The sequence below is a fragment of the Oncorhynchus tshawytscha genome, linkage group LG13 (genome assembly GCF_018296145.1).
Source record: "Oncorhynchus tshawytscha isolate Ot180627B linkage group LG13, Otsh_v2.0, whole genome shotgun sequence".
Lineage (NCBI taxonomy): Eukaryota > Metazoa > Chordata > Actinopteri > Salmoniformes > Salmonidae > Oncorhynchus > Oncorhynchus tshawytscha.
Window position 1 is genome coordinate 46103274 of NC_056441.1, and position 24452 is coordinate 46127725.

The window sequence follows — 24452 nt, forward strand, 5'->3', positions numbered from 1 at the left end:
AGTGTCTTACTTGTACTCTCTGTTAGTTTGCACTAGATAGGCTGTTTTCGGTTTTCATTACGTTTATTGTTTTGTAGTGTTTAGTGTTTTAGTGTTTAGTCGTGTTTACGTTTTGTTTAATAAATATGGATCGCAATCGACACGCTGCAGTTTGGTCCGACTCTCCTTCATCACCACTAGAAAACCGTTACACTGACTGACAAAAATCAAAATGCTCTTATAGTGACCCCTGCAAATTGGTCTACTTAAGTGAAAGCAAACTAACACCCAATGATTTTCACTAGGTGGAATGGAATGATACGTACAGTTCGGCATTGATAGATGCATACCCCAAGAACTACAGTTGAAGTCAGAAGTTTACATAAGGTAGGTTAGGTTGGAGTCATTAAAATTAAACTTTAAAACCACTCCACAAATTTCTTGTTAACAAACTATAGTTTTGGCAAGTCAGTTAGGACATCTACTTTGTGCATGACACAATACATTTTTCCAACAATTGTTTACAGATATTTCTGTATTTATTTACAGATATTTCACTGTCACAATTCCATTGGGTCAAAAATGTATATACACTGAGTTGACTGTACCTTTAAACAGCTTGGAAAATTCCAGAAAATGTCATGGCTTTAGAAGCTTCTGATGGGCTAATTTGACATAATTTGAGGCAATTGGGGGTGTACCTGTGGATGAATTTCAAGGCCTATCTTCAAACTCAGTGCCTCTGCTTGACATTATGGGAAAAATCAAAAGAAATCAGACAATACCTCAGAAAAGTCTGGTTCATCCTTGGGAGCAATTTCCAAACGCCTGAACGTACCACATTCACCTGTGCAAACTATACCATGCAAGTATAAACACCATGGGACCACACAGCAGTCATACTGCTCAGGAAGGAGATGTGTTCTGTCCCCTAGAGATGAACGAACTTTGGTGCGAAAAGTGCAAATCAATCCCAGAACAACAGCAAAGGACCTTGTGAAGTTGCTGGAGGAAACAGGTACAAAAGTATTTATATCCACAGTAAAACGAATCCTATATTGACATAACATGAAAGGCCGCTCAGCAAGGAAGAAGCCACTGCTCCAAAAGCGCCATAAAAAAAGCCAGACTACGGTTTGCAACTGCACATGGGGACAATCATACTCCAAATCATACTTTTTGGAGAAATGTCCTCTGGTCTGATGAAACAAAAATTGAACTGTTTGGCAATAATGACCAGGGGGAGGCTTGCAAGCTGAAGAAAACCATCCCAACCGCGAAGCACGGGGGTGGCAGCATCATGTTGTGGGGTTGTTTGCTGCAGGAGGGACTGGTGCACTAAACAAAATAGATGGCATCATGAGGGAGGACAATTATGTGGATATATTGAAGCAACATCTCAAGACATCAGTCAGGAATTAAAGCTTGGTCACAAATGGGTCTTCCAAATGGACAATGACCCCAAGCATACTTCCAAAGTTGTGGCAAAATAGCTTTAAGGACAACAAAGTCAAGGTATTGAAGTGGCCATTACAAAGCCCTGACCTCAATCCTATGGAAAATGTGTGGGCAGAACTGAAAAAGCGTGTGTGAGCAAAGAGGCCTACAAACCTGACTCAGCTACACCAGCTCTGTCAGGAGGAATGTACCAAAATTCACCCAACTTATTGTGGGAAGCTTGTGGAAGGCTACCAAAATGTTTGAACCAAGTTAAACAATTTAAAAGGTAATTTTACCAAATACTAATTGAGTGTATGTAAACTTCTGACCCACTGGGAATGTGATGAAAGAAATAAACGCTGAAATAAATCACTCTCTACTATTATTCTGACATTTCACATCCTTAAAATAAAGTGGTGATTCTAACTGACCTAAGACAGGGAATTTTTACTAGGATTAAATGTCAGGAATTGTGAAAAACTGAGTTTAAACGTAGTTGGCTTAGGTGTTTGTAAACTTCTGACTTCAACTTAATATTACATATGAAAAGGGTAAGACCCCCCCACACACACACACACACAACATGCAGGATAGACTTGAAGAACACAACACCCATTTAACAATTTTTAATGACAAAAATGTACAAGTAAAAAATCTAATCAAACTATTGGTCTCATACACATATTTAGCAGATGTTATTGCAGGTGTAGCGAAATGCTTGTGTTCCTAGCTCCAACAGTGCAGTAGTATCTAAAAATTCACACATATCTAAAAGTTAAATAATGGAATTAAGAAATGTATACCCTACCAGTCAAACGTTTGGACACCTACTCATTCAAGGGTTTTATTTTTTTAACTATTTTCTACATTGTAGAATAATAGTGAAGACAAAACTATGAAATGACACATATGTGATCATGCAGTAACCAAAAAAGTGTTAATCAAAATATATTTTATATTTGAGAAGCCACCCTTTGCCTTGGTGACCAGCTTCATGAGGTAGTCACCTGGAATGCATTTCAATTAACAGGTGTGCCTTGTTAAACATTAACTTGTGGAATTTCTTTCCTTCTTAATGTGTTTGAGCCAATCACTTATGTTGTGACAAGGTATAGGTGGTATACTGAAGATAGCCTTATCTGGTAAAAGACCAAGTCCATATATTGGCAAGAACAGCTCAAATAAGCAAAGAGAAACGACAGTCCATCATTCATTTAAGACATGGAGGTCAGTCAATACAGACCATTTCAAGAACTTTGAAAGTTTCTTCAAGTGCAGTCGCAAAAACAATCAAGCGCCATGATGAAGCTGGCTCTCATGAGGACCGACACAGGAAAGCAAGACCCAGAGTTACCTCTGCTGCAGAGGATAAGTTCATTAGAGTTACCAGGCTCAGAAATTGCAGCCCAAATAAATGCTTCTCAGAGTTCAAGTAACAGACACATCTCAACATCAACTGTTCTGAGGAGACTGTGAATCAAGCCTTCATGGTCAAATTGCTGCAAAGAAACCACTACTAAAGGACACCAATAAGAAAAATAGAATTGCTTGAGCCAAGAAATATGAGGAATGGACATTAAACCAGTGGAACTCTGTCCTTTGGTCTGATGAGTCCAAATTTTTGATTTTTGGTTCCAACCGCCGTGTCTTTGTGAAACGCTGAGTAGGTGAACGGATGATCTCTGCATGTGTGGTTCCCACCGTGAAGTACGGAGGTGGTGGTGTGATGGTGCTTTTCTGGTGACACTGTCTGTGATTTATGTAGAATTCAAGGCACACTTAACCAGCATGGCTACCACAGCATTCTGCAGTGATACACCATCCCATCTGGTTTGCGCTTCGTGGGACCATCATATGTTTTTCAACAGGACAATGATCCAACAAACCTCCAGGCTGTGTAAAGGCTATTTGACCAAGAAGGAGAGTGATGGGAGTGCTGTATCAGATGACCTGGCCTCCACAATCACACCAACCTCAACCCAATTGAGATGGTTTGGGATGAGTTGGACCCCAGAGTGAAGGAAAGCAGCCAACAAGTGCTCAGCATATGTGGAAACTCCTTCAAGACTGTTGGAAAAGCATTCCAGGTGAAGCTGGTTGAGAGAATGCCAAGAGTGTGCAAAGCTGCCACCAAGGCAAAGAATGGCTACTTTGAAGAAATAGAAAATATATTTAGATTTGTTTAACCCTTTTTTGGTTACTACATGATTCCATGTGTTATTTCATAGTTTTGATGTCACTACTATTCTACAATGGAGAAAATAGTAAAAATAAATAAAAACCCTGTAATTTATACAGTTGAAATACATAGGAAAAAAAATGACTTCAGTGCCACTGAAAATGTTATTTTCACAAAAATAGGTTTAAATTCTGCCAGTATAAATCAAATACACTAACAATCCTGTAAAATGCTGGTAGTATCATTTAAAAAAAGAAATTTGTAATACAGCTGTCTCTGATCATTGATTGTGGTTGGTTGATAGTCATCAGGGTTGTTTTTACTAGGGGGGGAAAGCAGAAATGGGGAGGGACTACTTAAACTTGCAATAAGAAAGACTTGCTTTTGTTTTCCTTCGCATAGCGTTTTGCGAAAGTGAAGAACATTTTGCTATGGTGTACACTAATGAATACACCAGGACATCGAGACTAGTGGAAGTCTGAGTGGTTGGCCCTGCTGTGTCTCTGCTGCTGTGAGAGATGTCTTGTGGGTCTAATGGGCTCCTGGGAGTTCATCACAATGTCCAAGGACATGGGCAGCTCAAACCGCTCCAGCATCTGCCCAATCTTCTCCCTTGACACACTGTGCTTGTTTCTCCTGGAGGGGGAAGGACGGGTGTATTGGGAGGTTTCTTCTGCTCTACATACGTTTTGTTTTATAAATAAGCTATAAAGTATGTCTTCATGCAAAACATAATAAACAGGCATTCAATTATAGGGTGTTAACCTATAAAACGAGTCTCATTCAAGGTTTGTAAAAACAAGTCTCTATCATGTAAAATGTAAAAACCAGTCTCTATGTAAAAACCAGTCTCTCTATCACCCCTCAGATACCAGTCTTACCTCTGATGTATCAACGCTCTAGGATAGCAATGTTCCAAGTTTAACCCAGAATCCAACAACCTTATACTAAAGTGGATTAAATAGTAATACATTTCAAAAAACCTGTTTTCAAATTGTTATTACGGGTTACTGTGTGTAGATTGACGAGGGCATTTTATTTAATCCATTTTAGAATAAAGCTGTAACCTAACAATTTTGATAAATTCAATGAGTCTAAATACTTCCGAATGCACGGTTTCTATACACACAGTATATTCATTTACAAAGCTAACAGACTAAATTTCAACATCTACCCTCCTCGAAAGTGATCTGTTCCAGTTGTCATGGTGTATTTCTGAGTCTTTCCCTTTAATGGACCCCTCCAGAGGAAGTTATCGCTCCTATTTCGATTTATCTAGTCCTAGAGCGGAAATGTTCGTTAACGTTCCACGTCCGAAGAATGATGCAGGCTATTATGTAATTGTAATGTCTATTCATTACAATACATAATCATAAATTGGGGGTGGGAAGGAACGTTGTGGTGATTTCCACAGGGAGTGGATCAATATCAACAAATAGGGCACAGACAGGTGTCAGTGTAGCTAGCTAAGGTGCATCCTAGAGTAGGTAGGCTGCTGCTAGGCTTCAGTACAGCAAAGCCAAGTCAGACCATGCTCATGGTTCTCACAGGGGAAGTGAAATGATAGGAAACTACGACTTTGCCCATGATGCACACCGCAAATGACATGTAACATCCTGGGCATCGGATACGAAACACTAATACAAATGTAACAGCACAACATAGATAAGGGACTTGTTTTTCTTCCGTGGGTGCCGTATCATTTAAGTGATAATGCCCGAGAAACCGTTTGGAGGATATTTTGGCACAGGTGCTTGGAGGATATATTGGCAAACCGTGCCAATATATCCTCCAAACACTGGCTTCAAGTGCATTATGACTTTTATACAATGGGTTACCAACATATTCAAATAATGATTGACATATTTTCTTTAAACACTTTGATGCATTTATTCATAATATTTAATCCTTCCACAAGATATAGCCCCGATACAAATATAGGGTTGCTATCCAAGCCGGCAGGTCGTTCGTTCTATTGGTTCGGGTTGCGAGAGACACGACTCAGTCGTTCAGTCTTTTGGTTCTGCATCTATGGACGCGACCCAGTCGTTTGTTCTAAATGTTCCATTGCCACACTGGCTGGCAACGTTCTTATCCTTTGCTTGCTAGTTAGCCAACTACAGCTAACTTAGTCACGTCAAACAATGCAGCCAGAATAACAGTAGCTGCATTTGTGTTTGTTTAAGCTGTTTTCTAGTGATTTTTTGTTGTTGTTGCTCTCTCGTCAGAACACTGTTGTTTAAAGGAGCTAGCCAACAACAGTTAACACAATAACTTCAAACTGAAGCTGCAAAGACTGCAAACTAGCTGCACTTCTTTTTGTTGAACCTTTTTTCAATTGACATTTCTTTGTATATATCCATAAAAATGAAGCCAGCTGATTCATGATTTCAACTTGCTGAGAAACGCTGCCTGCATATCTCGTCCGGACTCCTACACGTTCATTACTATGGGACAGCTGGAGATCGAATATGAATATTGAAACAATGATGCAAATGTCGGAGAGACAGACAAAGGTTGATACAAATTTCCTCTGTTGAAAACTAAATGTTAGTCTTAAATAATGTGAGATAATGTCAAGATGCTTTTTATAGTAGAGATCAAGTTTATAACTTGCCTGGCTGGGCTGATGAGACAGTGGATTGCGCAGTCAGATGGAACAGAGTAAATAGGCATTTTAACGTCATAGATTTAGCCTGTTGTAATTTGTGGAATAGACACCAGCTGGAATGCGCTTTTAACCAATCAGCATTAGACCCACCGATAATTTTCAAGGAAGACACGGCATTGACATGGATTACCACAAATGTCTCACTTCAGATCACGTTAAGGCCAAATATATCATACTTTGACAAAAATGACCCTTTGACATAAATCGTTGTACATCATGGGTAAACTCTGGCCATCATCTTTCACCTCGAAAAAGTGGATTTCTGTTGGTGTGGGCATTTAAATCGCCATAACAGCCCCTCTCAACATAGATTGATAGTGGTTAAAGCCAATGATCTGGAGATGAAACTGACAAGGGTGTAAAGTTGATTTGGATTGGTTCAATGCGTGGAAACACCTCCAAATGCCGAAAATGGAATAGATACAACTAAGAGCAGCACAGTCTAAACTATAAACGGTCACAACAAACTAATGTTCTTATTTCATCAACACTGTTAGTACAAGCATAGTAAGATTCTAATACTGTAGAGAACAATCTAATCATTGTATTTGATTTATGATGACATGAGGCAAAGAAAACTATGTTTTGACATGAAGTTAGTAGCACCCTCTTGAATTGACCTGTTTTCCCCTGCATTCTAGAGCAGCGAGTGAATGCCCTACGATGTACCGTATATAATTTGAATAATGTATATTCCCTAAATACATAGCATCTTGCATGACGATAGTATCTTTTACTGCAGACAATCATGGACAGACTTACTTCTCTAACTCGACGGGATCAAATTTCCAGCTGGTGTGAGGCTCATGAAAGTTGATACTGTATCCTCTCTCCAAGGCCTGCATGATAAGAAATAAGTATTCATCATATTCATTCAAATGTACATCAAATGGATAGATTTTTGATAACTGAAAAATACTGTCTGCAAAAAAGACAATACAACAGGATAAACATACCAGTTTAACATATGGCTTCATCTCCCAAGCTTGCATATTTGTGTTATCAATAATGATGGGAGAACAGCATTTACACATGGCTTCTTGGGCTGAAAGAATACAAAGCATTGAGGCAAAATCATTTACACACTCCTTTTTTACATGTTTACAAAACAAACAAGATAATAAATTAAACATATCCAATAAAACAATATATAATATTAATAGCAATGATGGTGGCCTGGCTGTATCGGCATAGGTTTGATTCAGAGCTACTGCCCTTAGACAAATCTCTTTCCCACTGTCATTCTCTATGTGTTCAATAAAATTAGAATATACCTTAAAAATATATTTCAAAACAATAGCAACGATGGACCTCATTTATTACTACTTTATGAAAAGAAAATCAAGCGCATTTTTAAAGACACTGCTATAGAGCCAACCTCGGTTCTGGTTCCAGTGGTGTGCGGCCCCCAGCAGACTGGGATCGTAGAGGTAGCCTTCTTCCTGGGAGAAGTAGTCATCTGTACTCAGAACCTGCCCACTGGAGCCTGTCGACAGCAGTTCCCTGGAGAAACACACATGCAATGGCTCAAAACAAATGCTTTTAAAATATAGGTAAATTCATTCAAACATGAGTAAACAGTTAACGTATGACTTATTGGTTGAAATTGTGCGATTGTAATCTTGATGCTTGAAAAAGACACATTTACAACTGTTTTATTACTGATACATAAAATGTCTATATACTTGTTCTAAACCTATTATAGTTTGTTAGTTACCCAACAATGTTTCCCTGATAAAAACATACCTGGCCAGTGTTGATTTTCCAGATCCCGGGGCTCCCCTCATCAGAATGAGAACCAGAGAAGGATCATAGTCATATGTTTTATCTTCTGGTGGTTGGTACTGATCCTCTGGCAGAGGTGGCTCAGGTGCTCTGTCAAACCTCTGCTGCCATTCAGAAGAACCTTGCTGGTTATAAGGCTGGTCATTACTCTGCTGATCATACTTGTCATCTCTCCAACCGTAGCCCCCTCTGTCTCTGTTGTTAGAGTGCTGTGGGGGAAAGGCATGGCCATCCAAGTCTGGAAAGTTCCTGTACCCATCAGGGACAGGGAACCTGTGAAAAGGTGGGACCTGCTGGGAGCCCTCTCGTTGGGGGTGATACTGGTGGTCTGTGGGAGGTAGTGGAGGGAGGCAGGGGATTGGAGGTGGTGGCAGGAAGCGGTGGGGAGGTCTGTGGAACCTGTAGTATGGCTGACTGTGGAAAGGTGGGGGAGGTTGCCAGTGATTATGATCTGAGATCGGACCATAGCTGGGCCCCTTAGGTATCGGTCTCCTGGGTTGGTATGGCTCGTTGTCATACCAGTGTGGGCAAGGCACATGATTAGGTTGCTTATGGCCATGGCTTGCGTTTGACACTTCTCTTGCAGGGGGTGGGTTATGAGCCGTGAGTAATTCAACTGAGCCTTCATTTTTGGCCGTGCTACTGTCAACGCTGTCTTTTGGATCAATCTCCTCAAGCTCTTTGTAGAACTCACTCAGTGTCTCTTCAATGTTAGGTTTGGAAAGTTTCCTTACTTTTGGGGGTTTGGGAGCTCTCTGGACTGCCTTAGGACAGCATACAGGTCCAATGAAGGCAGTGCTGCTGGTACCCAGCTTTTTTATAACTGGCTCTCGGGCTCTTACGCCAGGACCTCCATTAATTCTCACTGGCAGCACTCTGTCTGTTGCAGATGCTCCATTTGTCTCCGCTTTTGAACACTCCAGCAGTTCTCCATTTCTTCCAGTGTGAGAAGTTAACGAGTTGGCATTTCCATGAGACATCGAGATGGTGGGGGGAAATCCTTTGAATCAACATGCTATGAAGGTAACAAGACCTCAATGACAAATCAAAAATCCCTCTACTGCACATCATAGTTCATGGGTTTGATTAGCAATACTTAGCTAGCAAATTAGCTTGGTAGTGAAGCTGAATCAGTGGCAAAAGGTTTGATGCTTTTTAAAGAAAGCTAAGTTAACTAAACAAAACAACGCTAAATAGCTAGCTAGCCAGCCAACATTAGCAAACTTATTTTTTATTGTAAAGCAATTCAAATTATACAATCTAGATCAAACTAAGAGTATACAACGGAGTGTAGCTAACGTACAACAGTTACAAACATTAGCAAGTTAGCCAATGTCAAAACAAGCCTTGCAAAGTTATTGTTTGGCAAGATTTTGGTAACTGATACAATTCTGGCTGTTGCCTATGGGTATTTTGCGAGTTAATTAGCTACTTACCATAAAGTGATCAATTTGAAGCATTACATGTTATCGTGTTCATCATTTTGAATTAGCTAACTAGCATTTTGTTTACGGAAGTTAACAGGAAGTCCGACTTCTTCTATCTGTGAAACACTGGAGGCAGTTTCGCAGCGACACTGCCACCTCCTGTTACGGTGAAAGTGTTTGACCACACCAGTAAAAATTCTGCTTATAAATTACATTAAATATTCATATTGAATAATAAATTAGAACATTTATTGTGAATATGCAGATGTGAGAGACATGAGGTCATAAAAAATGTTGGTATTTTGGGATTTATATTATACAGTTAGCTCTTCTGATGCCATTTAAGAAAACACTGAAGCAGCCTCACTAACAATGTTCAGGAGTTGGCCAAGACAACCCCTTTTCTGTCCGATGCATTTTGTTGGGCTCCTCTTCTGGCTATGCTGGGTGGAGATTATAACAGTACATGGCCAAGATCTTCAAATGTTCATAGATGACCAGCCGGGTCAAATAAAAATCCAATCAAATGTATTTATATAGCCCTTCGTACATCAGCTGATATCTCAAAGTGCTGTACAGAAACCCAGCCTAAAACCCCAAACAGCAAGCAATGCAGGTGTAGAAGCACAGTGGCTAGGAAAAACTCCCTAGAAAGGCCAAAACCTAGGAAGAAACCTAGAGAGGAACCAAGCTATGTGGGGTGGCCAGTCCTCCTCTGGCTGTGCCGGGTGGAGATTATAACAGAACATGGCCAAGATGTTCAAATGTTCATAAATGACCAGCATGGTCAAATAATAATAATCACAGGCAGAACAGTTGAAACTGGAGCAGCAGCACGGCCAGGTGGACTGGGGACAGCAAGGAGTCATCAGGTCAGGTAGTCCTGAGGCATGGTCCTAGGGCTCAGGTCCTCCGAGAGAGAGAAAGAAAGAGAGAATTAGAGAGAGCATACTTAAATTCACACAGGACACCGGATAGGACAGGAGAAGTACTCCAGATATAACAAACTGACCCTAGCCCCCCGACACATAAACTACTGCAGCATAAATACTGGAGGCTGAGACAGGAGGGGTCAGGAGACACTGTGGCCCCATCCGATGACACCCCCGGACAGGGCCAAACAGGAAGGATATAACCCCACCCACTTTGCCAAAGCACAGCCCCCACACCACTAGAGGGATATCTTCAACCACCAACTTACCATCCTGAGACAAGGCCGAGTATAGCCCACAAAGATCTCTGCCACGGCACAACCCAAATGGGGGCCGTCAACCCAGACAGGAAGATCCCCTCCTAGGGACGGTATGAAAGAGCCCTAGTAAGCCAGTGACTCAGCCCCTGTAACAGGCATGTATTGGCATGTACTTTACATGTGCAACAGGCCAACACCTCAGGAGTAAATGTCAGTTGGCTTGTCAGAGCCGATCAGAGCCGATCATTCTACTGCAGGTGCAGTAGAGAGAGAGAGTCGAAAACAGCAGGTCCGGGACATGGTAGCACGTCCGGTGAACAGGTCAGGGATCCATATCCGCAGGCAGAACAGGTGAAACTGGAGCAGAAGCACGACCTGGTGGACTGGGGACAGCAAGGAGTCATCAGGCCAGGTAGTCCTGAGGCATGGTCCTACGGCTCAGGTCTTCCGAGAGGGAGAGAGAATGTTAGAGAGCATACTAGAATTCACACAGGACACCAGATAAGACAGGATAAATACTCCAGATATAACAGTCTAGACCTGCTTGAACCACACACACATTAAACTCAAACACACACCAGTATCCTCAAATCAGTGGCAGTGAGGAAGACACATCTTGACCTCACAGGAGTAGCCAATTTCCCTGTATAACAGCTTCTGTCACTTTCCCACTCCAGGTTTGATTGTGACATTTTGAAACCTTCAAAACGTCCTCAATCCCTAGCTACCTGGACATGGGTCTTGAGTTGAGCGGCAGCCTCCTGTAGATGTGGCTCCTTAGGGTTGGTGGAAAACAAGGCCCGATCTCCAGCGTACAGGCCACAGATGGCACAGCGGATGGGGGAGGGCTGGGCTCTGAGCTTTAGGTTACAAAGGGCACCAGCTCCTCCAAGCCCTGCTGGACCAGACTGCTGCACAAGCGCAACCTTGACAAAATCCAGCCGGCCATCCTCTAGATACACCACTGGAGAGTGACCTTCAGGCACAGCATGTCAACGGAGTTAGTCATATCGACAGCCTTGCCACATAGCTGGACTTCATGCCTGAAGTGTGCATCTGTCCTGTCTTGTTCTTGATATGCCATATGTTGTTGGTTATATATGGTTATGCATTTGTCCCAGACCTGTGTTCAAATCATATTTATTTAAATAACCTTAATACATTTCGAAGTATTTAGACAAAGCTCCTTTGAAAATACATGTAGTTGAATATTGTAATGTATTTGAAAAAACTTGTGGAATGTATTGGCATGTACTTTATAAAAAAAATTAAATACTCAAATACACAGTAAACTGTATTTAAAATACAATTACGTAAAGGCTCAGTGCAGTCAAAAATGTGATTTGTCTGTGTTTTACATATATTTACACTCTACGGGGTTGGAATAATACTGTGAAAATGATGGTGATGCCTTTTTAGATTAACGGTTTGAAAAAAAACGCCTGAATTTTTTTGCCTGGTTTGGTAGAATGGAGTTTTGGCCGGCCTGCTGCAGTAAATGAGTTAATAGACCAATAATAAAGATAATTCATAACCTCTGCCAATAACAACTATGTTACGATAAACTAGGAATGGTGGGTGGAATCAGGCGCAGAGAGCAGAGTTCAGTCGTTTGTCAAATTTATTCACCAGCGCAACAAAAACGGTCACGCCAACACACAGGGCGTATACAAGTTGCCAGTCCAAACAACAGGACAAAAATAGTCCGGAGAATAAAGACACGAACAAATAACACCATCAAACACAGAGTAACAAGAAACAAGCCCGCACAAATCCTCAGCGTGCCTAGTGCCCTTAAATAACCTACAAACAAACCCTAATACAAAACAGGTGTACCCAATAACCAAAAACAAATGGAAAGGGAATCGATGGCAGCTAATAGGCCGGCTAATAGGCCGGCGACGACGACCGCCGAGCACCGCCCAAACAGGAAGAGGCACCCTCTTCGGCGAGGTTCGTGACAAACTAGTTGTTTTCCCCTGCCCACTCAGACTAATCCCAGACAGTCTTGGAAGAATTCTCTGCTGAGAAATCATTTTTGTTTTCCAATTAAAATGGTCAAAAAGCAACAATCACAGTAAGGTGCTTAATTGTTACCAGGAAATTATTTTCTATAAAAAAGGCTGCATTGGATCTTTAAATATGCATGAGTTTGAACCCAGGTCTGATTTGTCCTATTATAATTTCTCTGTATGTTACTTTTTAAGCCCAGCTATAAATTGACGCTTGGGGGATAAAATTGATTGAATTGAACAACCAAGTTCAGAACTGAACAGAACCACCCAGTTCAGAACTGAAAAACCCTTTACAGACTCAGCCGGGTCATGTCTAGGGCTGTGGCAGTCATGAAATTTTGTCAAGTAAATAATTGATGGTCTCATGGTAATTGACCAATAATTAAACACATTAAGCATCTCCTGGCTTCCACGCATAGTCACATGAAAGGCATGAACTATGGTTAGTTTTTTACACAGGCTGTACACATTCATCAGTCTCTCATTTACAATTTGACAAGCACTTGATAATACCTAGAATTTTTCGGCGGCAAATATATAATTCACAATATATAATTTATTATTGTTGTGCATTCTGGAAAACAACATATACTTAGTTTTACACGTATTCATTAATCATTCAATAAAGGTTTTTCTGCAAAATAATGAAAGCATACTGTTGTTCAGATAGAGCATGACGAGGTCACATAAGTCAATTCATTGCTCCCTTTGCCTTTATAAAGCTCTTTGACATACTGTAAACTCCCTCTGTAGCTAAAATATATAATAACCATTAGAAGTATGAGTCGGAGTTATCATACTCAGCCTCAGGGATTGCTAGCTCTGGAAATTCCTTTGCTCTGTACAGAGTTATGTAAATCAGCTCTTTGCACCTTACTTGTGGAATAATCTCCAAGCTTCTCTAAACGTTGATGTTTTGGTGCCTCTAGGTTAATTCTGACTGCTGACTGGCCTGTTACAACTTACTTACAAAACCTTTAAAGGAATCCATTAAACTATTCTGTCATGGATGTATGTAAACTTATTTAACACATATTCCTTGCTACAAAAGACTACTATTGTACATTGAATAGCCTTTTCATCACTGTTACACCTCCTTGAGGTGGCACCGACAGAGATAGTCGCCTTGCTTCGAGTCCTTAGGAAACTATGCAGTATTTTTTTCTAATGTATTATTATTATTATTACATTGTTAGCCCAGAAAATCTTAAGTGTTATTACATACAGCTGGGAAGAACTATTGGATAAAAGAGCAAAATCAGCTTACCAACATTACGACCAGGAATAAGACTTTCCCGAAATGGATCCATTACTCGGACCACCACCCAGGACAGTGGATCTCATCCCATAAACCGACCCAAAACAACGTCGCCGCAGAAACGGCAGACAGAGCGGCCTCCTGGTCAGGCTCCGTAGAAGTGCACACCGCCCATTGCTTCTGAGTATACTACTCACCAATGTCTGGACTCCTGACAACAAGGTAGACAAAATTCGAACAAGGGTTGCCTTCCAGAGAGACATCAGAGATTGTAACAGTCTCTGTTTCACGGAAACATGGCTCTCTAGGGATAGGTTGTTGGAGTAGTTTCAGCCACTGGGCTTCTTCATGCGTCGCACCGACAGAGATAAATACCTCTCTGGGAAGAAGAAGTGCAGGGGTGTAAGCTTCATGAATAACGACTCATGGTGTAATCATAATAACATACAGGAACTCAAGTCCTTCTGCTCACCCGACCTAGAATTCCTTACAATCAAATTCCGGCCATATTATCTCCCAAGAGAATTCTCATCATTTATCGTCACAGCTGTGTATATACCCCCTCAAGCAGACACCACGATGGCCCTCAAGGAACTTCACTGGACTCTATGTAAACTGGAAACCATATATCCTGAGGCTGCATTTATTGTAGCTGGGGATTTTAACACATTTGAGAACAAGGCTACCTAAATTCTATCAGCATATTGATTGCAGCACTCGCGTTGGCAATACACTCGATTACTGCTACTCTAACTTAAGCGATGCATACAAAGCCCTCCCCCTCCCTTCGGCAAATCCGACCACGACTCCATCATGCTCCTACCGTTTTATAGGCAGAAACTCAAACAGGATGTACCTGTGACTAGAAGCATTCAACGCTAGTCTGACCAATCGTAATCCACGCTTCAAGATTGTTTTGATCTCATGGAATGGGAAATGTTCCGGGCAGCCTCAGGGAATAACATCAATCTGTACGCTGACTCAGTGAGTGAGTTTATAAGGAAGTGCATTGGCGATGCTGTACCCACTGTGACTATTAAAACCTGCCCTAACCAGAAACCGTGGATGGATGCTGGTATTCGCGCAAAACAGAAAGCGCGAACCACTGCATGGAAAGAGGACTGGGAATATGGCCAAATAATAACAGTGTAGTTATTCCCTCCACAAGGCAATCAAACAAGCGAAATGTCAGTATAGGGACAAAGTAGAGTCGCAATTCAACGGCTCAGACACGAGATGTATGAAGAAGGGTGCACAGGCAATCATGGACTATAAAAAGAAAAATATCCAAGTCACGGACACCGACATCTCGCTTCTAGACAAACTAAACACATTCTTTACCCGCTTTGAGGACAATACAGTGCCACCATAGCGGCCTGCTAACAAAGACTGCGGCCTCTCCTTCTCCATGGCCAACGTGAGTAAGACCTTAAAATGTGTTAACCCTCACAAGGCTGCTGGCTCAGACAGCATCCCTATACGCGTCCTCAGAGCATGCACAGATCAGCTGGCTGGTGTGTTTATGGACATATTCAATCGCTCCCTATCCCAGTCTGCTGTCCCCACATGCTTCAAGATGGCCACCATTGTTCCTGTACCCAAGAAGGCGAAGATAACTGAAATAAATTACTACCGACCATAGCACTCACTTCTGTCATCATGAAGTGCTTTGAGAGAATAGTCAAGGATCATTTCACCTTACCTGCCACCCTAGACCCATTTCAGTTTGCATACCATCCCAACAGGTCCACAAACGATCGCCATCACACTGCTAACTTCCCTATCCCATCTGGACAAGAGGAATACCTATGTAAGAATGCTGTTCATTGACTACAGCTCAAACCCACCCTGTGCAATTGGGTCCTGGACTTTCTGACGGGCTGCCCCCAGGTGTTGAAGGTAGGAAGCAACATCTCCACTCCGCTCATCCTCAACATTGGGGCCCCACAAGGGTGCATGCTCAGCCCCCTCCTGTATCCCCTGTTCACCCATGACTGCGTGGCCATGCACACCTCCAACTCAATCATCAAGTTTGCACGCGACACAACAGTAGTGGGCTTGATTACTAACAACAACAAGGCAGCCTACAGGGAGGATGTGAGGGCGCTCTGAGTGTGGTGTCAGGAAAACAACCTCTCACTCAACGTCAACAAAACAAAGGAGAGGATCTTGGACTTCAGGAAACAGCAGAGGGAGCACCCTATCCACATAGATGGGACAGTAGTGGAGAGGGTAGTAAGTTAAGTTCCTCGGCGTACACATTTTAAGTTCCTCGTTCCACCCACACAGTGTGGTGAAGAAGGAGCAGCAGCGCCTCTTCAACCTCAGGAGGCTGAAGAAATGTGGCTCGTCACCCAAAACCTTGACAAACTTTTACAGATAGACAATCGAGAGCATCCTGTCGGGCTGTATCACAGCCTGGTACGGCAACTGCTCCGCCCTCAACCGCAAAGCTCTCCAGAGGGTGGTGCGATCTGCATAACGCATCACCGGGTGCAAAATACCTGTCCTCCATAATATCTACAGCACCCAATGTTACAGGAAGGCCAAAAAGATCAAAGGACAACAACCACCCGAGCCACTGCCTGTTCACACCGCTATCATCCAGAAGGTGAGGTCAGTACAGGCAGGTGCATCAAAGCTGGGACCGAGAGACTGAAAAACAGCTTCTATCTCAAGGCCATCAGACTGCTCAACAGCAATCACTAACTCAGAGGCTGCTGCCTACATTAAAACCCAATCACTGGCCACTTTAATAAATGAATCACTACTCACTTTAAACAATTCCACTTTAAATAATGTCACAATAATGTTTACATATCTTACATTACTCATATCATATGTACAGTATATACTGTATTTTATACCATCTATTGCACCTTGCCTATGCCACTCAGCCATCGCTCATCCATATATTTATATGTATATATTCGCATTCACTCCTTTAGATTTGTGTGTATTAGGTAGTTGTTGGGGAATTGTTAGATTACTTGTTAGATATTACTGCACTGTTGGAACTAGAAGCACAAGCATTTCTCTACACTTGCATTAACATCTGCTAACCATGTGGATGTGACCAATAACATTTGATTGAATTTGATGGTTCTCTATGTCTTTACATGTTTATAATCCACATGGTGTGATTAGTGGTTTCCATAAAGTTATTACCCCCCTAAACCTGATTCTGAAATGACCTTTATGATCTTTCTTACCACTTTCTTACAAATAGAAAATGAAAAATGGATGGGTGATGGCTAGAAGACCGGTGACGTTGACTGCCGAACACCGCCCGAACAAGGAGTACCCCCCCCCCGGCCTCGGGGACGCCAGGCGCAGGGCGATCCGGACGGAGACGGTGGAACTCCCGCAGCCTTGAAGGGTCCAACACGTCCCCCACTGGAACCCAGCATCTCTCCTCTGGACCATACCCCTCCCAGCCCACTCCCTTGGCTGAGAAGCAACCACACACATGAATGGGCTCAGGATGCTTTACTGTTGGCATGACACAGGACTGATGGTAGCGCTCACCTTGTCTTCTCCGGACACGATTTTTTCCGGATGCACCAAACAATCGGAAAGGAGATTCAGAGAAAATGACTTTACCCCAGTCCTCAGCAGTCCAATCCCTGTACATTTTGCAGAATATCAGTCTGTCCATGATGTTTTTCCTGGAGAGAAGTGGCTTCTTTGCTGCCCTTCTTGACATCCGGCCATCCTCCAAAAGTCTTTGCCTCACTGTGCGTGCAGATGCACTCACACCTGCCTGCTGCCATTCCTGAGAAAGCTCTATACTGGTGGTGCCCCGATCCCTCAGCTGAATCAACTTTAAGAGACGGTACTGGCACTTGCTGGACTTTCTTGGGCGCCCTGAAGCCTTCGTCACAACAATTGAATCGCTCTCCTTGAAGTTCTTGATGATCCGATAAATGGTTGATTTAGGTGCAATCTTTCTGGCAGCAATATCCTTGCCTGTGAAGCCCTTTTTGTGCAAAGCAATGAAGACGGCATGTGTTTCCTTGCAGGTAACCATGATTGACAGAGGAAGAACAATGATTCCAAGCACCACCCTCCTTTTGAAGCTTCCAGTCTGTTATTCGAACTCAATCAGCATGACAGAGTGATCTCCAGCTTTGTCCTCGTCAACACTCACACCTGTGTTAAACGAGAGAATTACTGACATGTCAGCTGGTTCTTTTGTGGCAGGACACAATCTTCAAAATGTTCTTACATTTCATATTTTGGTGCCTCTAGGACAATTCAGAAAGCTGATTGAGGACCTTTTTACTGACTAATGTGTTTTTTTTTATGACCCAGTTTTTCTTTGCATTTTGCAAATGCTTCGATTTTGTATTTATATTTCGATGTGTGCATTTTCTGATATTTATGTAATTCAGGGCTCATCTGTAAAATAGACCTTGGTCTCAGTAAGACTCCCTGTTAAAATAAAGACAAAATAAAATAAAGTATATTTTTTATTGTTACAGAAGTGTACAGAACACAAGTACAGTATACATCACAAAAGCAGTAGTATTTACAGGTGAAACAGTCCCTACAGAAGCTTTACAAATATTCAGTTACATGCATAGTCCAACATTAAATTTAAAACATGAAAATACAATCTTACAAGCACGAGCAAAGCTCCACTTGCACTATGTACAGTACAAATGCAACAGAGTTAAAATAGTTTCTCATATTCATAAATATTTCTATTACACTTTATAGTACATAAAATGTGCATGCTTGGCAGTTTTAACAGACAAAATAAATGTTCTTATTCTCCTTCTATAAAAACTAGTCAGTTCAAAGCATATTCATTTCATGTAAATATAATTCTCATTTAAGCAAAATAGCTATAGCATAGAAAGGTAACATTTGTAAATAATATTTTAAGTAATAGCTAGCCCAATGCGGTATCTAGGTCCTCGAGACAGTAGATCTGCAGCATATCAGAGTAGTTGAGCGTGTATCTACACTGCCTTGCGGAAAGTATTCAGACACCTTGACTTTTTCCACATTTGTGTTACGTTACAGCATTATACTAAATGTATGAAAAAAAAAAATCCTCAGCAATCTACAGACAATACCCTATATGACAAAGTGAAAACAGGTTTTTAGAAATGTTTGCAAATGTATTAAAAATAAAATGTATTAAAAACCTTACATAAGTCTTCAGACCCTTTGCTATTAGGCTCAAAATTCACTCAGGTGCATCCTGTTTTCATTGATCATGAGCTGCAAAACCTGGACCCCTACAAATCAGCCGGGCTAGACAATCTGGACCCTCTCTTTCTAAAATGATCTGCCGAAATTGTTGCAACCCCTATTACTAGCCTGTTCAACCTCTTTCATATCGTCTGAGATTCCCAAAGATTGGAAAGCTGCCACGTTCATCCCCCTCTTCAAAGGGGGAGACACTCTAGACCCAAACTGCTACAGACACATATATATATATATATATATGTTTATGTATATATATATATATACATATACATACACATATATATATACACACACATATATGTTTATATATATATATATATATATATATATATATACACACACATATATGTATATATATATATATATATATATATATATATATATATATATATATATATATATATATACACATATATGTATATATATATATATATATATATATATATATATATATATATATATATATATATATATATATATATATATATGTATATATATATATATATATATATATATATATATATATATATATATATATATATATACACACATATATGTTTATATATATATATATATATATATGTGTATGTATGTATATACACACACACACACACACATACATACATACATACATACATACATACATACATCCTACCCTGCATCTCTAAGGTCTTCGAAAGCTAAGTTAACAAACAGATTACTGACCATTTTGAATCACATCGTACCTTCTCCGCTATGCAATCTGGTTTCCGAGCTGGTCATGGGTGCACCTCAGCCACGCTCAAGGTCCTTAACGATATCATAACCGCCATCGATAAGAGACATTACTGTGCAGCTGTATTCATCGACCTGGCCAAGGCTTTCGACTCTGTCAATCACCACATTCTTATTGGCAGACTCAGCCTTTGTTTCTCAAATGATTGCCTCGCTTGGTTCACCAACTACTTTTCTGATAAAGCTCAGTGTGTCAAATCGGAGGGCCTGTTGTCCGGACCTCTGGCAGTCTCTATGGGGGTGCCACAGGGTTCAATTCTCGGGCCGATTCTTCTCTGTAGACATCAATGATGTCGCTCTTGCTGCTGGTGATTCTCTGATTCACCTCTACGCAGACTACACCATTCTGTATACTTCTGGCCCTTCATTGTACACTGTGTTAACTAACCTCCAGATGAGCTTCAATACCATTACAACTCTCCTTCCGTGGCCTCCAACTGCTCTTAAAACGCAAATAAAACTAAATGCATGCTATTCAACCGATCATTGCCCGCACCTGCCCGCCCGTCCAGCATCACTACCCTGGACGGCTCTGGATAACTACAAATACCTAGGTGTCTAGCTAGACTAAACTCTCCTTCCAGACTTACATTAAGCATCTCCAATCAAACATTAAATCTAGAATCGGCTTCCTATTTGGCAACAAAGCTTTCTTCACTCATGCTGCCAAACATACCCTCGTAAAACTGACCATCCTACCGATTCTTGACTAGGGCGATGTCTTCTATAAAATAGCCTCCAACACTCTACTCAGCAAACTGGATGTAGTCTATCACAGTGCCATCCGTTTTGTCACCAAAGCCCCATATACTACCCATCACTGCGACCTGTACGCTCTCATTGGCTGGCCCTCGCTTCATACTCGTTGCCAAACCCACTGGCTACAGGTTATCTACAAGTCTCTGCTAGGTAAAGCCCCGCCCTATCTCAGCTCGCTGGTCACCATAGCAGCACCCACTCGTAGCACGCACTCCAGCAGGTATATCTCACTGGTCACCCCCAAAGCCAATTCCTCCTTTCCTTCCAGTTCTCTGCTGCCACTGACTGGAACGAACTGCAAAAATCACTGAAGCTGGAGATTCCCATCTCCCACACTAGCTTTAAGAACCAGCTGTCAGAGCAGCTCACAGATCACTGCACCTGTTCATAGCCCATCTGTATACAGCCCATCCATCTACCTCATCCCCATACTGTATTTATTTAATTTTGCTCCTTTTGCACCACAGTATCTCTACTTGCACATCCATCTTTTGCACATCTACCATTCCAGTGTTTAATTGCCATATTGTAATTACTTCGTCACCATGGCCTATTTATTGCCTTAACTCCCTTATTTGACCTAATTTGCACTCACTGTATATAGACTTATATGGACTGTATTATTGACTATGTTTTTTTCATTCCATGTGTAACTGTGTTGTATGTGTCGAACTGCTATGCTTTATCTTGGCCAGGTCGCAGTTGCAAATGAGAACTTGTTCTCAACTAGCTTACCTGGTTAAATAAAGGTGAAATAAAAAATGTAAAAATAAATCATCCTTGAGATGTTTCTTCAACTTGATTGGAGTCCACCTGTTGTAAATTCAATTGATTGGACATGATTTGTAAAGTCACACACCTGTCTATATAAGGTCCCACAGTGGACATTGCATGTCAGAGCAAAAACCAAGCCATAAGGTCAAAGGAATTATCCATAGAGCTCTGAGACAGGATTGTTTTGAGGCACAGGTCTGGGGAAGGTTACCAAAAAATGTCTTCTGCATTGAAGGTCCCCAAGAACACAGTGGCCTCCATCATTCTTAAATGGAAGAAGTTGGGAACCACCAAGACTCCTCTTTAGAGCTGGCCACCCGGCCAAACTGAATAATCGGGGGAGAAGGGCCTTGATCAGGGAGGTGACCAAGAACCTGATGGTCACTCTGACAGAGCTCCAGAGATCCTCTGTGGAGATGGGAGAACCTTCCAGAAGGACAACCATCTCTGCAGCACTCCACCAATCAGGCCTTTATGGTAGAGTGGCCAGACGGAAGCCACTCCTCAGTCAAAGGCACAGGACAGCCAGCTTGGAGTTTGCACCTAAAGACGTCTGATGAAACCAAGATTGAAATCTTTGGCCTGAATGCCAAGCAACACGTCTATATAAAACCTGGCACCTTCCCTACGATGAAGCATGGTGGTGACAGCATCATGCAGTGGGGATGTTTTTCATCCGCAGGGACTGGGAGATTAGTCAGGATCGAGGGAAAGATGAACGGAGCAAAGATAGAGACCCTTGATGAAAAGTGCTCTGGAGCAGGCTAGGACCTCAGACTGGGGAGTAGGTTCACCTTCCAACAGGACAACGACCCTAAGCACACAGCCAAGACAAAGTAAGAGTGGCTTCGGGACACATCTCTGAATGTCCTATAGTGGCCCAGCCAGAGCCTGGACTTGAACCCGATCAAACATCTCTGGAAAGACCTGAAAATAGCTGTGCAGCAACACTCCCCATCCATCCTGACAGAGTTTGAGAGGATCTGCAGAGAAGAATGGGAGAAACTCCCAAAATACAGGTGTGCCAAGCTTATAGCATCATACCCAAGAAGACCCAAGGTTTTAATTGCTGCCAAAGGTGCTTCAACAAAGTACTGAGTAAAGGGCCTGAATACTTATGTAAATGTGAAATTTCAGGGTTTAAAAAAAAGTAATTAGCAAACAAAAAAGCCTGTTTTTGCTTTGACATTATGGGGTATTGTGTGTAGATTGATGAGGGGGAAAAAAAATCAATGCAATACATTTTAGAAGGCTGTAACAACAAAATGTGGAAAAAGGGGTCTGAATATCTGTGCTTTGCAGTGTTAATGGATTGTAGTCTGGTTACAGTCAGTTTCACATAAACACACAGGCTCTCTATTTCAAAATATTCAGCATAATTTTGCCTGCAATCCATAATATTCAAGTAGCGAAAAGCACTAAAATAAAATACACATTTTTTCATGATACAGTAGTCTTCACAGAAGTCTTTCACTTCTGTGAAGCATTGCACATTTTCCCTTAAAAATGTAAAATAACAAATACTCAGCAGAAGAAAAAGTTAATTGTAACTTTGGTATGTCTTCTGTTAGACGTGAAAGCCATTGAACTCAGTAGCAAGTGGCCGCTGTGTGATGTTATCCAGAAATATTAGTGCAATAAAAGCTCATGCTTGTTTCTAAGAGCAAAGTTGTGCTTCGTCACTTTCACTCCCACAGTATTGCTGCACATATGGCGAGCTGAATAGTGGTACATCCTTAGGGCCCCCTGCTCTGAGAAGGGACACAAGGAGAGAGCTTGCTGTGACCACAGTAACCATAGCAGCATACCCCGGGTAGGATTAGGTTGGAGGGCTGGAGCAGCGCACAGGACAGGGGCTGAGGATGGAGGCTGTAGCTGAGATCATGATGGGGGTATAGGGCTGAGGCAGGTCAGTGACCTGCGGCTAGGGCTAGGCCGAATTTCGGGGCTGAGGCAGTGCAGTGAGCTGGGGCAAAGGCTGGGGCAAATGTATAGGGCTGGTGTTGGGGCTAGAGCAGGGCAGTGAACTGGTGCTAAGGCTGGGGGCTCAGTTTGGGCTGGGATTGGGGCCTGGAGTCAGGCACAGCATTCCTCCTGAGTGTCAGAGACTGGAGCCAGACACACCGGAGTCTGGGAGAAAGGTCGTAATGGCTCGGTAGCCGTGGGCCCGGCGTATCATGTCCCTGATCTCCCCGTTGAGCTCCATCAGCTTGACGCAGATCTCAGAGAGGTCCTGCTTGGAGCCCACCAGTGCAAAGGTGCCCATCTGGCCCAGCGTCTGGTATCTGAAGTAGATGTTCAGCAATGTCTGTGTCTCGTCCTCAGAGCTGCTGCCGAAAATGTCACTGGGCCACACCCTCCTTCAGACAAAATAAGCAGTTACCATCATGAACCTGAATTATATGCATCTCAACTATGTAACACTTTCTAATACTTTTCTTAAAAGCTTAATAAATTACTTCTAAACTAAACTAACAAGTAAGTATTATTTATAAGCATGATAAGAATTACCATTCCTAATTATGTAACCGCTCTTTCAGATTGTAATGGAAACCCAGCTAAATTCTGGAAAACTGTACAATTCCTGAAGGGTTCTACTTCCTCTCTGCCACAACAAATTAATTCAGACACTGGCCTCATTAAGGAAAACAATACTATCATTGATGCATTTAAATCGCCATTTTATTTCAGCGGGTCACCATTTTATCTCTTTAAAATATCTTCGAAGCATATTCACTACGATATTGTGATGGATGCTGATAAGGAAAACTTGCTGAATCAGATAAATGATAGTCAAAGCTTTTTTAGGCCATTTACAAATGTTTGCTTTACTAGCAAACGACAACAAGAAATCCACAGGGGCCAACCAATTGGATCCTGGTCTGCTTAAGTGTGCAGCGCCCATCATTGTTGGTGAAATAGCACACGTTTTATTTAACAGTGCTATCAGCAAATATTCTGAAAGTATGGAAATCAGCT

At 41.8% G+C, this 24452-nt stretch overlaps 2 protein-coding genes across 9 annotated transcripts in view; both read right to left on the bottom strand.

Moving 5' to 3' along the window:
- LOC112265072 (NEDD4-binding protein 2-like 2) overlaps positions 1-9034 on the bottom strand; it is a 36743-nt gene extending 27709 nt beyond the window's left edge. The window contains exons 1-5 of one of the 2 annotated variants that reach the window (XM_024442095.2): positions 8016-9034; positions 7648-7772; positions 7226-7314; positions 7032-7108; positions 3616-4234 (exon numbers count right to left, since the gene is read on the bottom strand). In XM_024442095.2, coding sequence (XP_024297863.1) covers positions 4066-4234; positions 7032-7108; positions 7226-7314; positions 7648-7772; positions 8016-9034 — 1479 coding nt within the window. In that variant the 3' untranslated portion in view covers positions 3616-4065. Of the gene's footprint in view, positions 1-3615; positions 4235-7031; positions 7109-7225; positions 7315-7647; positions 7773-8015 lie in introns of those variants that run through there. The other variant, XR_002955722.2, reaches the window with a different exon arrangement.
- Positions 9035-22660: 13626 nt separating this feature from the next.
- LOC112265009 (protein furry homolog) overlaps positions 22661-24452 on the bottom strand; it is a 212100-nt gene continuing 210308 nt past the window's right edge. For all 7 annotated transcript variants that reach the window (XM_042295783.1, XM_024441990.2, XM_042295782.1 and 4 more), the window contains one exon: positions 22661-23833. In XM_042295783.1, coding sequence (XP_042151717.1) covers positions 23575-23833 — 259 coding nt within the window. In that variant the 3' untranslated portion in view covers positions 22661-23574. The remainder of the gene's footprint in view (positions 23834-24452) is intronic.